Source organism: Paramisgurnus dabryanus, chromosome 13 (assembly GCF_030506205.2).
Source record: "Paramisgurnus dabryanus chromosome 13, PD_genome_1.1, whole genome shotgun sequence".
NCBI lineage: Eukaryota > Metazoa > Chordata > Actinopteri > Cypriniformes > Cobitidae > Paramisgurnus > Paramisgurnus dabryanus.
Window position 1 is genome coordinate 15062889 of NC_133349.1, and position 16294 is coordinate 15079182.

At 35.9% G+C, this 16294-nt stretch overlaps 2 protein-coding genes across 2 annotated transcripts; one reads left to right on the plus strand and one right to left on the minus strand.

The window, feature by feature from the left end:
• The first annotated feature begins 5548 nt into the window (after positions 1-5548).
• On the plus strand, positions 5549-9090 carry mc5rb (melanocortin 5b receptor). Its single transcript, XM_065298218.2, has 2 exons — positions 5549-5754; positions 8016-9090. Exons 1-2 carry the CDS (start codon positions 5642-5644, stop codon positions 9088-9090), a joined length of 1188 nt encoding a protein of 395 aa, XP_065154290.1. The 5' UTR covers positions 5549-5641.
• A 1941-nt stretch (positions 9091-11031) lies between these two features.
• On the minus strand, positions 11032-14026 carry mc2r (melanocortin 2 receptor). Its single transcript, XM_065298219.2, has 2 exons — positions 13922-14026; positions 11032-12053 (listed from the first exon to the last, which is right to left on the minus strand). The coding sequence occupies exon 2, from the start codon at positions 11954-11956 to the stop codon at positions 11042-11044; it is 915 nt and encodes a 304-aa protein (XP_065154291.1). The 5' UTR covers positions 11957-12053; positions 13922-14026; the 3' UTR covers positions 11032-11041.
• Positions 14027-16294: the final 2268 nt, after the last annotated feature.

Sequence of the window (16294 nt, forward strand, 5' to 3'; positions counted from 1 at the left end):
GTTGAGCCCTGGCTAGGTCAGGTGACTTTTCTGTGTGAGTTTGCATGTTCTCCCTGTGTCAGCGTGAGTTTACTCCAGGTACTCCGGATTCGTCCGACAGGCCAAAAACATGCAAGTTAGGTGATTGGACCTCTTGCAAATCTTGTATCAACTTGGGTATCAACTTGGACCCTAACCCTATGGATTAACTGGTTCTCACCATGAATGGTCATAGATGCTGGAATGGTGTAACTAAAGAATAAATAAAGAAGACCGTTTCTCTCTCTCTCTCTCTCTCTCTCTCTCTCTCTCTCTCTCTCTCTCTCTCTCTCTCTCTCTCTCTCTCTCTCTCTCTCTCTCTCTCTCTCTCTCTCTCTCTCTCTCTCTCTCTCTCTCTCTCTCTCTCTCTCTCTCATCTGAGCAAATGCACAATAAAGTAACTATCTGGTCATAAAATATAAAGTACAATAAAATAATGACTGGCCAGGTCAGGTTACTTAATTTTACTATTTTGTGTTTGATTACCCAGGGGCACAAAACAGCAATCTTTGCTAGACACTGGTAAAGCCTAATAGGAGGCAACTAAACAACATGCATCCCATTAGCTTTTATGGTCACCATCTCCATTTGATATTTCACATTGTTATGTAACCAAGATGATGAAAAATTCATTTGAAAAAAACCTTGTCAGTTTGTCAGTTAATATGTCAGACATTCCCTTACGAAAAAGAAGTACACTTCAAGTTAATTTTATTAAGTATACTTAAGTAATGTTGGAGTATAGTTTTAAGTATACTTTATGTAGTAAGTGTACTAACATTTATGTTCTAGTAGTATACTTGTAAGTGTACTGCTTGAATACCGCTTGGGACTAAATTGGCCCACTTTTAGTATATAAAAGTATACTTCTAAGTGTACTATAAGTGTAAGAGTAGTCAACTTTAAGTGTACAACTAGTGCACAATTAGTTCTTCATTTGTAATGCAAGTGAACTCATGAGTATACTAGTAGTTTTCTAGACTTATACTTCAAGTGTGCATGCAAATATTCTGTTAGTGTACTCTTAGTAAACTCGAAGTTACTTATTGTGTGCTGCAGGTATACTTCCAAGTGTTCTTTTAATATACTTTTAGTTAACTAGTAGTTTACTAGTCATATACTTCAAGTGTACATGCAAGTGTTCTGTTAGTGTACTCTTAGTTAACTAGTAGGTTACTTATTATGTGCTGCAGGTATACTTCCAAGTGTTCTTTTAATATACTTTTAGTTAACTAAGAGTTTAATAGTCATATACTTCAAGTGTACATGCAAGTGTTCTGTTAGTGTACTCTTAGTTAACTAGTAGGTTACTTATTATGTGCTGCAGGTATACTTCCAAGTGTTCTTTTAATATACTTTTAGTTAACTAGTAGTTTATTAGTCATATACTTCAAGTGTACATGCAGAAGTGTTCTGTTAGTGTACTCTTAGTAAACTAGTATGTAACTTATTGTATACTGCTTGTGTAACAAAGCACTTTGACACTGAGGATCCATCTGCAGGTTTTTATTAAACACACTCATATTCCAACAGGCAAGGTCAAACAACAGCAAACACAGCAATGTAAGGCAGGCAAATCTCGTAGTCATGAAACAGGCAACATACTCATAAACCGGGTAAAACAAATAAAGATCAATAAATACAGATAGATAAGCAGGCAGGCAAACCACTCAGCAATGACAGCTGGTACAAATCAAGACTTTGCACTGACTGAATGTTTCCAGAGAGTTTATATAGGCTGTCCAATGAGTTTCAGGTGCAGATTAATCAGTCCAGGCATGCGGGATTATGGGAAATGGAGTCCAGAACGAAAGTTAATATTCAGGGGGTTCAGCCATATATATAGATATATATACAACCTCAAATCAGAAAAAGTTGGGACACTGTAGAAATTGTGAGTAAAAAAGGAATGGAATAATTTACAAATCTCATAAACGTATATTTTATTCACAATAGAATATAGATAACATATCAAATGTTGAAGTGAGACATTTTGAAATGTCATTCCAAATATTGGCTCAATTTGGATTTTATGAGAGCTACACATTCCAAAAAAAGTTGGGACAGGTAGCAATAAGAGTATAAAAGTTAAATGTACATAAGGAACAACTAAAGGACCAATTTGCAACTTAATTGGCAACATGATTGGGTATAAAAAGTGTGGCAGTGTCTCTCAGAAGTCAAGATGGGCAGAGATAGTCTATATTCTATTGTGAATAAAATATAAATTTATGAGATTTGCAAATTATTCCATTCCTTTTTTACTCACAATTTCTACAGTGTCCACTGTAGTGTCCCATTATATATATATTTTTTTCTTTTTTTATTGTTTGATTATCTCACTGATAGCATACGAAAGATTTAGCTTCAAATTGAAAGTACAATTAAGGTATATGTCAGGTATAAAAATTAATACACAGGAACAATTTATTGTACTTTATATATAATATAAATATATATATATATTATAATATAAATTATATTTAATATATATATATAGTATGATGTTAAGTTCACTTAAAGTAAAGTTGAGTAGTAAACTACTAGTTAACTAAAAGTATAGTAAAAGAATACTTGCAAGTATACCTGCAGCACACAATTAATAACCTACTAGTTTACTAACACTAAAGATTCTCCATGAAGATAATACACATTTGTACTGTACACTACATATACTTTCAAAATTTACTTAAAATATACTGTTTCTAAAGGATGCTAAATAATGTATTTTATAAATATGCTGTCAGTGCATTATTATAATGATAACTTTAACAGATAAAGTATACCTAAAATAAACTTTAAAATAAGTTCAAATTAGTATACTTTAAAAATTGCACAGAACTTTAACTCCAAGTATATTTTTTTAAAGTATACTTTTAGAAAATATATTAAATTATAATTATTTTGAAATATATTAAAAGTTTAATTGTAAGCAAATATGTTGTAAGCATACTTTCAATATATTAAAAGTTGGTACATGCTAAGTTAAATATACTTGAAATACAATAAAGTATATTTATTTTTTACCAGGGCTATTCATATGGCTTTTTGCAGCTTTCTTGATGTAGCTTTCGTTGTTGCATTTTTACTTAATACTTTTAAGTATATGTCAGTAAACAAGTATAGGCCAAATATACTTAGACATTTCGGTCAGTATAGGTCAAGTATACTTTAGTACAATTTAAGTATATTTCTGAGAAGTACCTAAAGTACATTTTAGAGAGGTACATAAAAAGTAAACTGAAAGTATACTTTTTTATTTTAAGTTTAAAAGAAGTATACTTATAGCACACTTGAATAAACTTCTTTTTCGTAAGGGTTGCCCCCTGAGTCAACTCAGAAAACAAAATTTAGAGGATTAGAGGAGCAGGAAACTATTAATCTTTTTACAAGATGTAATTCATAGATATATTCCACATGCAAATGCTTATTTTCCGAATGTAGCGAATGCTGAGGAGCAGGGAAACGTTAAGGGTCAGGGTGGCACTGGTCCACAGCCCTGAGGCCAATGCGTACTAGGAAATAATATCTTATTACCAATGTCTTATGACCAATATCTCATGACCAATTTGACCAATGGTTATAATGAGACAAATCTAACATAAGGAGGAACACTGTGAATGTTAATGTTATAAGAAGATTAAAACATTCTTATGAGGATAAAGAGTTTTCAAAGCTGACGAGCTGAGTAATCTGGCTTTATCTGTCATGAGCCTGAATAAGCACATCAAAGTGATCAGTGGTCATATCAAAAATCTGTCAGATTCTTTCCATGTTTTTTTGTCACATAATTTAATAACATGTTGTAACATGTTATTTAAAAATTTATTTAAAAATGAAAAATTTCATTTTATTTCCAACTTTTAATTAGATTTTGGTGACGTTCAGTCTTCTGCTTGTTAGAATTGACAAACGCTAGTCTCAGCTGTATGGTACACAAAGCCTTTAATGCACATGACAGACAAGTTCAAAATATTTTATTTGCACTCCAGACTGCTGATGTGGGTGGCAAAGTGATGCGTTTGTAGATGTTGGCATCTGTGACAGTGGAGGTTAATAACTTTAACTAAACTGTATTGTAATAAGTTTGATTAGGAATCCAACTGTCACACATCTGACCATAAAACACATTATTGGTGTGTCTGTCTTTTCTTCTTTAAATGTTTATGCTCTTTGTCTCTTTCTCTCTCTCACTGCTAAGTCATATCTAACAGATGCTTTTAGTTTTATAACTGTGTAAGGTTATGTCCCCTGTAAGTGTTGAATGGTTCTGATGCCTGTAAGCATTTGGCAGACGCTTTTATCCAAAGTAACTCTCAGTGCATTCAACTTATAGATTTTATCAGTATGTGTGTTACTGGGATTCGAACCCATGACTAATGCTGCAATGCTCTACCAAATTGAGCTACAATTTAAACAGGTTGCCTTGTGTTTCCTAAAGGAAAACACCACAGTTTTTCAATATTACTATGTTCTTACCTCAGCTTAGACGAATTAATACATACTTTTTTTAATGCGTACACTTAATCTTTGTACAGCGCGTCTTGAATGTGTTAGCATTTAGCCTAGCCCCATTCATTCCTTGGGACCCAAACAGGGATGAATTTAGAAGCCACCAAACACTTCCATGTTTTCCCTATTTAAAGACTGTTACATGAGTTACATGATTGAGTATGGTGGCACAAAATAAAACATCGTGATTTTTTTAAGCAGATAAAAGATCTGTACAAAGATTAAATGCACGCATTGAAAAAAGATATGTATTAATTTGTCTAAGTTGAGGTAAGAACATAAAATATTGAAAAACTGCTAGTGGATAAAGAGCGTTACGTTTCCTTCTGTTCTATTTAATCAATCAATTAATTTCTATACCCTATTTGGAGAATCCTGGTCCTGGAGGGCCACTGTCCTGCAGAGTTTAGTTCCAACCATAATTAAGCACACCTGAAAAATTAAAATAAAAGTCTTCAAGATTACTTAGAAATGAAATGCAGGTGTGTTTGATTAAGGTGGGAACTAACCCTCCAGTGGCCCTTCATGACCCAGGGTTCCCCACCCCTGGGATACACTGTCTGTGTGCTAAACATGATCAACAGGTAAACTGTACATATACAGTTAAAAAAATATTTCATTTATGCTGGTCTATGCCTTCCATACCCCCAAAGCATCAGCTGAAATTGTATTTCCATTTTGTAAACTTTGTTAGGACACAGTGATTAAGCTGAAATATGATAGTTGAACATCGCAGAATGCATACTTCATACAAATCTGCATACAAAGGGTTTTAAAATCGTTAGAGTTTTAATATTAAACTTGGTTTAATCTTATCATTGTGATGTCCATTTCGCTGTAACCCTGGACATGGCACCCTGATATTAAAAACTGCACTAAGCAAATAAACTTTGCGATATGATAAAGAAGAAAGTGATTGTGCATGTTTACAATAGTGATACGCTGCGATGTTTCTTCTATGTGTCAGGCTCAGCAAACTGTTTAATTGCGTATTTGTCGAGAATTTACATGAAAACGACATAAATGATACCCCAGGTCTGGATTTAAAGTTATTGCTGTGGTGGCTTGGCATCAATGCGCTACCGCGGGGGTGGAGCGCGCACTGTGCTATATGAGTGCGCGCGCTGACACACTGCAGCCGTCTTTAGAGAGCTCTACCATCAACTTCACTACACTGAATACAACATATGGTACAATTACAATATTTGGAGCGGCCATACAACCGTGAGTCATTTATTTATTTCACTATTATTATTTTTGTGTGTGATTATTGTACATTTAAATGTACTTTATACTTGTTATCTGTGTTAAATACCACATTTGTTCTTTTTCTTCTTCTTCTTCTTCTTCTGAGTAATGTCTTTGGGTTGAGTGACAGTTTTCTGTTCATGTATTGTATCCATAGAAATAGACATATGGGTCACACACAAATAGAAATATATGGTCAGATGATATCCTCTTTTAGTGTCCATTCCTTTGTGCGTACCTGGTAATCCTTATGGTGTGCCCAAATGTCCCCACAACGATAATACCTGTAAGGTTACGTTAAGGGGTTAGGTTAGGGAAAGGGTTAATATAGAATTTGTATGGTATAAAAGTCATTGTGTTTATGGAAAGTATAAAAATGGAAACCTGTGTGTGTGTGTGTGTGTGTGTGTGTGCGTGCGTGCGTGCGTGCGTGCGTGCGTGCGTGCGTGCGTGCGTGTGTGTGTGTTTGCATACATATGCATGTGCATGCCTGTTTGTATTTTAGACTTATTACTCAGGTGTATTGACAAAAGGCATTACAATAATCAATATTCCAATAATTTCAATTATTTATTCCTTATCAGGGAAAAAAATGACAAGTGTCTGCAATACCATCAAAGCACTTTAAGATTAGTGTGTCACTTGTAAGAAGACTGCAAGTCTATATTAACCATTAAAGATCATCTTTGATGATCCACCTGTCTGAGTCCAGTTGTAATTTCATTGATTTAATTGAGGAAAAACATCTTACAAGCATCAGGAGGGGATTTAAACAAGGGGCTTAAGTTAAAAAACAGCAATTCAAGACAAGATAAGATAAACACAAACAGACAATTAAGGAAACACAAACACAGTTAAGGAGCTTATGAGGAAAACAAAATTTTAAATATGATATTTTTCTGTCCAGTTCCCTGTCAACAAACATGCTTAACTATCTTAACTAAGGAAGTGGAGTGAACCGCTGTGGAATAGCATAGCAAATTTTAACTAGAGCATATTTCTGTTTACATTATGTGGTTTTACTGAATTAATTTTCTCTTGTTTCATAGTTCTGCTTAGAAAATTTGTGCAATATACTGAATATTTTCCTGGAGAGTTTCATAGTCAGTATAGTCCAAAACTATAGGACAAAATATGACTGGCGATTAAACATTTATAATATCAGATTTGATGTTTGATCAAACATTTACTTTCCAAAAGAAAATGCATTAAAAATGCAAAAAACATAATCTTGCAAACACATTTAACATTTCAACAATTAAGAAAGGAAACATTTCAGTTCTGCTTAGTCTTCTATACACTGCACTTGTTTCTAAGACACAGAAAGAGTCCCAGATGCAAAATATCCCTGCTGAAAAAAAAACAGCATAGACCAGCATAATTCCCATGCTGGTTTGGTGCTGGTCTTGCTGGTATGACCAGCATGGGATGCTGGTGCTGATCCTGGTATGCTGATGACCACCAGCTATACCAGCACCAAACCAGCATGGACCAGCATGGGAATCAGCAACAAAACACAACATATGCTGGTCTTGCTGGTATGCTGTTTTTTCAGCAGGGATTGTGTCTGTATATAATAGTACTTTTTCTAACTCAGTAGAAGTGGTGACATGTGGAATTGTGCACTTGCTGTTATTTTAGGCAAAATTGTATTGTAGTTACAGGTTGCCAGGTTGTTTGATTTCCAGTACGGTAATTCCAGGCCAACTGAGTACTTTATTCAGTTGTAATGCGCTTTTACCAGGATAAAATGTGCAAAATTTGGTTGTGAAGCCCTGAGCTGTGATTACCAGCTTGCCATAACCCATAATGGTTAAAGGTCAGAAGGACGTTAACATGTGGTCTGACCATCTCAGCGCAGCAAGATTTCAAGTGAAGACACAGTCTTGAAGTCTTTGTGTTCTTGACTCCTGCTGACCTCAGTTGTTAAGGCTGGGCTTTCTTTAGTAATGTAAGTAGAGAGAAGTAAGCGGCAGTGATTGGCCTCTTTCCAGCTTATCAAGTAAGCTGTAATGTAAGTAAATTATGGCTTGTTAACTCAGTATTATTATCAATTGCTGTTCAACAGCACGTTTGGCTGTGCCCTGCTCACCCCTATTATTATCATTAGCATTATTATCCTTCTGTAACCCATATGACATCAGTCACCAATTTTTTTCAATTAAAAAAGTTTAAAGAATGTTTTCTCTTGCAATGCATTTTGCTATTTCTTTCAACAACTTAATTTTGTTTTACAGCGGACGTGCACAGGTACATCATCATGTGTCAAGCGGTGCCCTTTACCAGACCCTGAGCTACACCTTCCAGCCCACACCACATCAGGACATGAACATCTCCGAGTTTCCCACGCTTTCCCCAAATTCTTCATTGAGATATACGAACAACAGCGAAGAGTCCAGCAAGCACAGATCGAGTGCATTGGCTGCATGTGATCAGATGCACATTGCGCCTGAGGTCTTCCTCACACTGGGTCTCATCAGCCTGCTTGAGAACATCCTGGTCATTCTCGCCATTGTGAAGAACAAGAACCTCCACTCACCCATGTACTTCTTCGTCTGCAGCCTGGCTGTAGCTGACATGTTGGTAAGCGTGTCAAATGCATGGGAGACTATAGTGATCCACCTGTTGGCTAACAGGAGTTTGGTCATTGAAGATCACTTTATCCGTCAGATGGATAATGTGTTCGACTCGCTTATCTGCATCTCTGTGGTGGCATCCATGTGGGGCCTGTTAGCGATCGCCGTGGATCGTTATGTGACCATCTTCTACGCCCTACGCTACCATAACATAATGACAGTACGTCGAGCGGGAATTATCATCAGCTCCATCTGGACTTTTTCCACGGGTTGTGGAATCATCTTCATCATCTACTCCGACACAAAGCCTGTGGTGGTGTGCCTGGTAGCTATGTTTTTTGCCATGCTTCTCCTGATGGCTTCTCTCTACAGTCACATGTTCCTACTGGCGCGCTCGCACGTCAAACGCATGGCGGCACTGCCAGGTTACAATGCCAACATCAGGCAGAGAGCTAGCATGAAGGGTGCTGTTACCCTTACCATACTGCTGGGCATCTTCATTGTGTGCTGGGCGCCGTTTTTTCTTCACCTCATCCTTATGATCTCCTGCCCACAGAACGTTTACTGTGTCTGCTTTATGTCTCACTTTAACATGTATCTGATACTCATCATGTGCAACTCAGTGATCGACCCGCTGATCTATGCGTTTAGGAGCCAGGAGATGAGAAAGACCTTTAAAGAGATCATTTTGTGTGACGGACTGCGTAGTTTCTGTCGCCTGTTCAGCAAATATTGAATCAAGTTTCTTGAAGGAACCGGACGGTATGGACTGATGGATGAATGTGTGTTTAGATGGATTGATCTGTGCATATATGCGGTTGCAGATGAGGTAGGGTGGATGGTTAAGCACATGCATGAGCCATTTTTGTTTTACTTTTTGTGTTAAGTTTTGTGTTGTTAAATAGGAAATTGAAATGGTTCAGAATTGTGTAATTTTGTGTATTTATACTAGAAATTAAATATATAGTGCCCTTCATATTTATTGGAACAGTAAGGACAAAATTGCTGTTGGGAAAAAAATTGTAAGATGAATATAAGGCAAAAAAACAAAATGTTACATTTTATTAACATTTGTTTGTTTCAATTGTATTATACCAAACACACAAAATAATGTTGTTTTTAGCAATGAAATAGGTGGTCTTTAATGCATCAGGACACAGTTTATCACTTAAAGGGATAGTTCACCCCAAAAGAAACATTCTGTCATCATTTTCTCCCTTTCATGTTGTTACAAAACCCGTATAAATTTCTTTGTTCTGATGAACACGAGTTAAGATATTTCAGGAATGTTTGTAACCAAACCAAATGTTTGTAAGACCCCATTCACTTCCATTGTAGGAAGAAAGAATACGGTTTAGTTGCAAACATTACTCAAAATATCTTCCCTCATGTTTATCAGAACATTTATACAAGTTTGTAACAACATAAGAATTTTCATTTTTGGGTAAACTATCCCTTTAACACTTGTGAGCCATTTTCTCAATATGCTCACATAGATAGACATATTAAAATCCTATATAAATCTGATATAAAAAAATTTCTTCTGTTGAGTTGATAAATTGTATATGTTATAACAGGTAATAAATATTCTGTACTTTTGTCTCATATTCATCTTTTAATGTTAAGACATTTTCCAATAGCAATATTAAATATTCATATGTAAGGTGAACACATGTACATGTTATTGAAAATAAAAATAATCATAGGTAAACTGAAAATAAATATTCATATGTAAAGTGGAAATCTGTTAGATTTTTTTTTCTTTTATTAACATAAAATCTTTGGACACAAAGGTCAGTAAGGCATACTGTTATCATGTGTAGACAATCTAAACATAATAAATACAAGTTGGTTTTACTAGCAGACCATAAACCATAAAAATAACCATAAAATATAATTTGTGAGATCTATAGGTTATTTAGATACATACCATACCATAACAGGTTTGAAATGTTTGAAACCTCTACATATGCTAAAAATGTATAGAAGAATTAGAAAGTAATTTCTTGTATATTGAGTGATTTAAGTGTAAATTAGTTGTTTTATAATTATATAGAAAACTAACTTATGGTGTCACAATACATCTTAAATAAAACATCTAGTCAGGTAGAAAAATATTAAATGGTTTTATTCACATCAAAGTATTATTTAATATGACTGAATCAACCTGACATAATCAGGTAAGACCAACAGTCATTTTTAAAGATTGTAAGTTTTACAGTGCAAGTTAAAAAATCATGCAAAAAATACAAGAAAAAAAATTAAGTACATTTCCAAAATTCTAAATATTTGTGTAAAATTGTGTGTTATTTAAATGTCAAGTGTATAAAAGTATGCATGTAGATGCCTGATGTATTTTTCTTTTCATTGCAAAAGTACAAACTGCTGGTGATTTTTTACAAACTTTGTGTCGTTTACAAATATTTATAATGATATCTGTGAAAGACTGTACTGCAGAAAAGTTTTTGTGAAGAGCAATGTAAAGGGCATTGTCCTACCCTACCTTACCTTGGTTATGTTAATAAGCTGCTACAGTAAATGAATGCATGGATATTTCTGTATTTAATAAATGTCATTTCGATTTTTTAACACATGTGAGTTGATTCTTTTCTTCTGCATGTACCACCTACTTTATTCCACATGCGAAAATGTATCTGGCCCTTACCGGTCAGACATGTTTCTCCCTCTCAGATACACTCTTTACAGATCCCTGAACCCAAGCACAAGAACATTTTCTTGAAGGTGTTCCTCAGCTCTGCGCTCCGGAAGGCATAGATGGCTGGATCAATAACTGCGTGACTCGCCAGTAACACAACATGTAGCTGGAAGAGAGAGCGGTAACATTCACAGTACGGGTTCTCTGGGCAGATCATAATTATCAGCAAATGAAGGTTAAATGGAGCCCAGCAGACCAGAAACACCCCAATCAAAATGGTGAGCGTCAGCGCCCCCCTCATACCGCTTCTACTGTGGCGGGATCTGGCACCTGGCATAGATGCGATCCTGTTGGCATGGTGGCGTGCTAGCAGGAACATGTGCACATAGAGCAGAAGGATGAAGAGCAGAGCGATGAAGAAGAGCACAACAAAGAAGATCATCACCATGGCTTTTTGGAAAAACCCAATCATGAGCACCCCGCAGATACCACACATCACCCAGATGGTTGACAAAATAACCACCACTCGACGCATGGTCATGAGCGTGTGATACCGTAGCGCGTGGAATATGGTGATGTATCGATCCACAGCTATGGCAAGGATACTGAAAAATGAACCCAGGAAGCACATGCAGAGTAGCGAGTCCATGATGTCATCTATCTTCAGCTCAAAATTGCCAGTGGAGTTCAGCTGTCCAGCATCGATAAACAACAGCATGATGTTCTCCAGCGTCTTGAAGAGTCCAGAGATGGTGTTGAACGCAGCCAGGCTGCAGATGAAGCAGTACATGGGAGAGTGAAGGTTTTTGTTTTTGATCACTGCCAAAACCACCAAGATGTTTTCACTGAGACTGGCCATGGTGATGGCCATAAAAACCTCCATGGGCACTTGAACCTCAGCACAGTCTGTATGCTTCGTAGACGGAGCTTCTGTGTTAAAGTTCATGATAGATCGATGAGTGTCAAGAAACCAAATACATGCAGATTAAACTTTTACTTAGATGGATGGTGGTTCATCAGCTAAAGATTTGATAAGAACTGACCTGTAAGACACAAAGATTTTGCTTTTATGAAGATAATAGAGATGATGTCATCTTCATTTAGAAAGTGAATATTCTTAGTTTCATTCATTACATTGATACATTTAATGTCAGGTACAAAATAGATTAAACAGTCAAATAAAATCTTATGTAGCTATTGTAGTATGACAAAAATATTTGGACACCCAAGTATCCCAACACTTAAAAATATATCACAAAAACAATCACCCACAAAGCAGGGGCTGGAGGGCTACGGTGTTCAAAACAGTGTACAAAATGTCAAAAATATATGTAAATCGAAGGTGCTCTTTGGGAAATAAGCTAAATTTCAAAAACAACAAAAGGAAACCAAGGCACTCTTCTAAATTATAAAACCGCTTTAATAAAGATGCTAGTTCATAATGGAACTTAAAAATACCACCAACATGTTTCGGCCTACATCTAGGCCTTCATCAGAGCACAAGGGCACTTAAAAATATATGAAGGGCAATGCTTTAGATATCGAAATGTCAAACTAAGTGGCATTAGTCAATAAGAATCAAGGCTGAGAAAAAGCTAGCATTATGTGTTTGTAGATGTCATGTGGTTTTGTTTTTGTTTTTTATGGAAAGAACACCACCCCTGATGTCAACGGGACGCAGTCCTATCTATCGCCACCCTTCAGTCAGGCTTCTGACTGGAGCTTCTTGACACTGCATCTATAGCAATGGACACTTAATTCCTATTTTTAAACATTTATTGATTTTTAACACCCACTGTGCCTGTCTCCGCTCACCCTGCAACATATCTAATGCAAATTAAAAAGCTCTATATGATTGCCTACATTCTCAATATAAATATATATGACCTTTAACAGGAAGAACATGAATTTTTTTAAAGAAAACTTAAATAGAATTAATAATAACATTTTTTTTTAAAGAACTCCATCTGCTCATTATAGTCTTTGATTTTTTAAAACTATTTTAAATGTGTCTCTTAATTGTAAATAGAGAAACATTTAACTTCATTACCATTTAAGACCTTTATCAGGGAACAAAATCTGTTATGGTATTAAAGCAGCTAGTTGTGATATAATCTGGTGAAGTTTCTTTTATGTGTTTAATGCATACAGAACATCTAAAGCCATCTCAATGTTAAAGCCATTGAATCATGAGAACGAGAGAAAAAATAATTGATAAGAGAGATGAAAGAATGCTGTCAGTCTGTTAGCAACAATACCTCCCAATGTAACAATGTGCCCTGAGTCATAATAATGTGCTTTATACATGCACTAGCGTGTCTACATGATGCTGCTGGTATGCTATTAGAAACATCATCGATAAGAGCATTTAAATGTGATTTTTTTTGTGTGTTATATACGTCTGTTAATAACATTAATATTTTTTCACATTCAGTTTCTGTATTTCTTGTGTATGTACATTATTGCATATATTTTTATATACTAAGTAAAAATATGAAAAAATGCCCTGTTATCTAAGCCTTTACACCTGTCAGAACATGACAGAGTACAACATTTCATACTGAGGATCAATTAAGTGACATCAAACACAAAGGTTCATTCATTTTGTGTAATCCATTATTTGTCGTTTTATTTCTTTCCTCATTAATCTGCTCTACAGTTTTAGTGTTGCAAGTACAAAGGCAACCATAATTAAAACTTGAAAAGGCCAGAACAGAGCCAGAGATTAAAAGCTCCAATGTTGACAACGACTCCAACGCTCCTGCCAATTAAAAGTCTATTGATCCGTACCAAGACTAATACCCATGTCCAATTTTGGACAGTTTAAGACCCCCTGAATCCAGACAGATTTAAAGAAACAGCATACACTATTCAGAATTCAGTTTTCTCAGTATTCTTCAAACTCACTTACCGTCTCTCTTTTTAAACACATCCACGGAGTGTTGCAAACTCTAACTATTCACAATAGAAATGTTCATCTGTTTCAGCTGGAATGGCGCAAGACATCAGACTAGTGGCCCCTCGCTGTTATGGCAATTATTGGCTTAGGGGCTTGATAGCATGTGGACATGCTTGTCTATTTGTGTATCCTTGAGTGCCCAAGGCTGTGTGAACCATTTGTGCCCACTTTCCTTTTGACAACAAACAAAGCACAACACAAGGCCAATCTAACTTTACTTCATAACACTCTCTATTTATCAAACCTTGTTACACTGGTTGTGTTTATGTGAAGCTGGCCTGCTCTCAACAAATGAAGGGAGAAATGGTTGGTTGGTTGCTTGACCTTGATCTTTTTTAAAGAGCATTAAAAGAGTTTTTGCTTTCACATTTCACTATAAGTCTAAAATATTTGAGGTTATACGGTTGCCCAGGCATTAATTTAACTTTTTAGTTTCAGCAGTCATAATTAATATTTCAGAGAAAGCCTCTGTTTTTACAAAATGTCATGTTTCCCGCACCTGTTCATTTCTTTTATTATTTTCAGCACTATACTTAACACATATATTCAACTTTTTGAGTTACCTGAACTTTGGAAACTTTATTGTACCACATAATTATAATCATAATCATTGTAAAACACGATTGAAACGGACACTTATGCGAGGGTGTATTCAAGAATAATTATTTAAAAAGAAGTATAAAATAAAGTAGGTAATTTTTCTTTGTGGGGTGATGCCCTACACCTACAAAGTACAAACACGTTCCTAATGGCTAATATACTAGTCAACATTTGAGGTGGACCAAAAACTTTCATCCAAGTTGTCCTAAGACAAGAACGGATATTGGGTATTGGTTTTAAGGCAACTTTTAGGAAAGGTTTTGATCCACTTCAAATGTTGACTAGTGTAGATACATTTGTGACATATGTTTCAATTTAGACATGATAAACGTTTATCCGAACTTAACCATTTTGAAATGCCATGTTATGTAAGTCTTCTGTGTTTCATTTTTAAATTGACAGATGTTTTAAGGTTAATGTCAACAGTTAGGTAATAAATCTGTGATAATGGTGCCACCAAGTGGGTAAAAGTGGTGCATCCCAATTCAGGGGCTGCGACCTTCATCTTCTTTAGGGGCTGCGTCTTTCAAAGGCCGTATTTGAAGGCCAATGACGAAGGCCGATATCCCAAATCAAAAGCTCATTGACATGCAAGCCGTTTCTTAATCGGAAGACTGCAACCTCCGGAGGTCGCATATGCAGGCTGCATACGTCATCAAGCCTTGTTTAATTCAGTTAACTAAGCAGTACATTCACAAGTCATAAGCATATTACACCACTTTAAGATTAACTAAGAATAATAGTCAACTTTTAAAATTGTTATTATTCTGAAATGAACCTATGCAGCCTACAAATGCGACCTCCGGAGGCTGTAGCCTTCTGATTGAGAAACGGCGCAGCCTCAAAATGATTCAAGATTCAACGCGCGCCTGTGACGTCTGGGTATTTTAAAATAAACATTCATAACTGTAGTTAAATAAAAGTGTATATTTAGCAAATTTATTGTCACTGTTTTAGTATTATAATGTTTTAATGATGTGAATTAATATTATTGCTGCAATAGTGTGCGTTTTACTTTTGTATATTTGGTTGTTAAATTTGATATACTGTTGGGTAGTTTAATCTGCATCAACGCATCATATTCTCTCCAATAAAAGAAACACATTATTTTTAAAAGTCTGAAACGTCTCTGGTGTCACCGCTGAGTCCGAAACCGCATACTATAGTAGGCGAAGTAGGGCTTCTCGCCTACTATAAAGTATAGAAGTAGGTGGGTCCCGCTGACAGGCGCGGGAGCGGGAACAGCAGGCACCCAACTCTCTCCGTAAGATAGACCTTCTCATTTCAGTCTTCAGAGGCTGCTGTCTTCTTAGTCCGCGTAATTGCGATGCACGGCACACTGACTCTGATCATGATCCTAATGGTCAGCAGAGGTCACCAGAGTCATAGTCAACACCTTTGTTATTACTGCGTTTGAAATGGAATTAAGGAGTTGTTGCCGCTTTCATTGGCAGGATAAAGTTTTTTTCTACTTTTATTATGACACTTCTGCACTTCAGCTTCACATCGGACTCTATTGTAAGCCAAAAAGAAACACTTTATATTTTCATCTTAAAAGGGAAAGCCCCAACTTTCAGTTTCAGTGGATATTACGTCAAGGCAAGGCTGTGCATTACACGTCATTTCAGTGGTCTTTAATGGGGTCTGCCGGGTAATTCCCAAGGCTGGAAATGAAGGGGAGTGAATTTTAGAGGGGGAACGGAGTTGGTGGAATTGAAAAAGAAT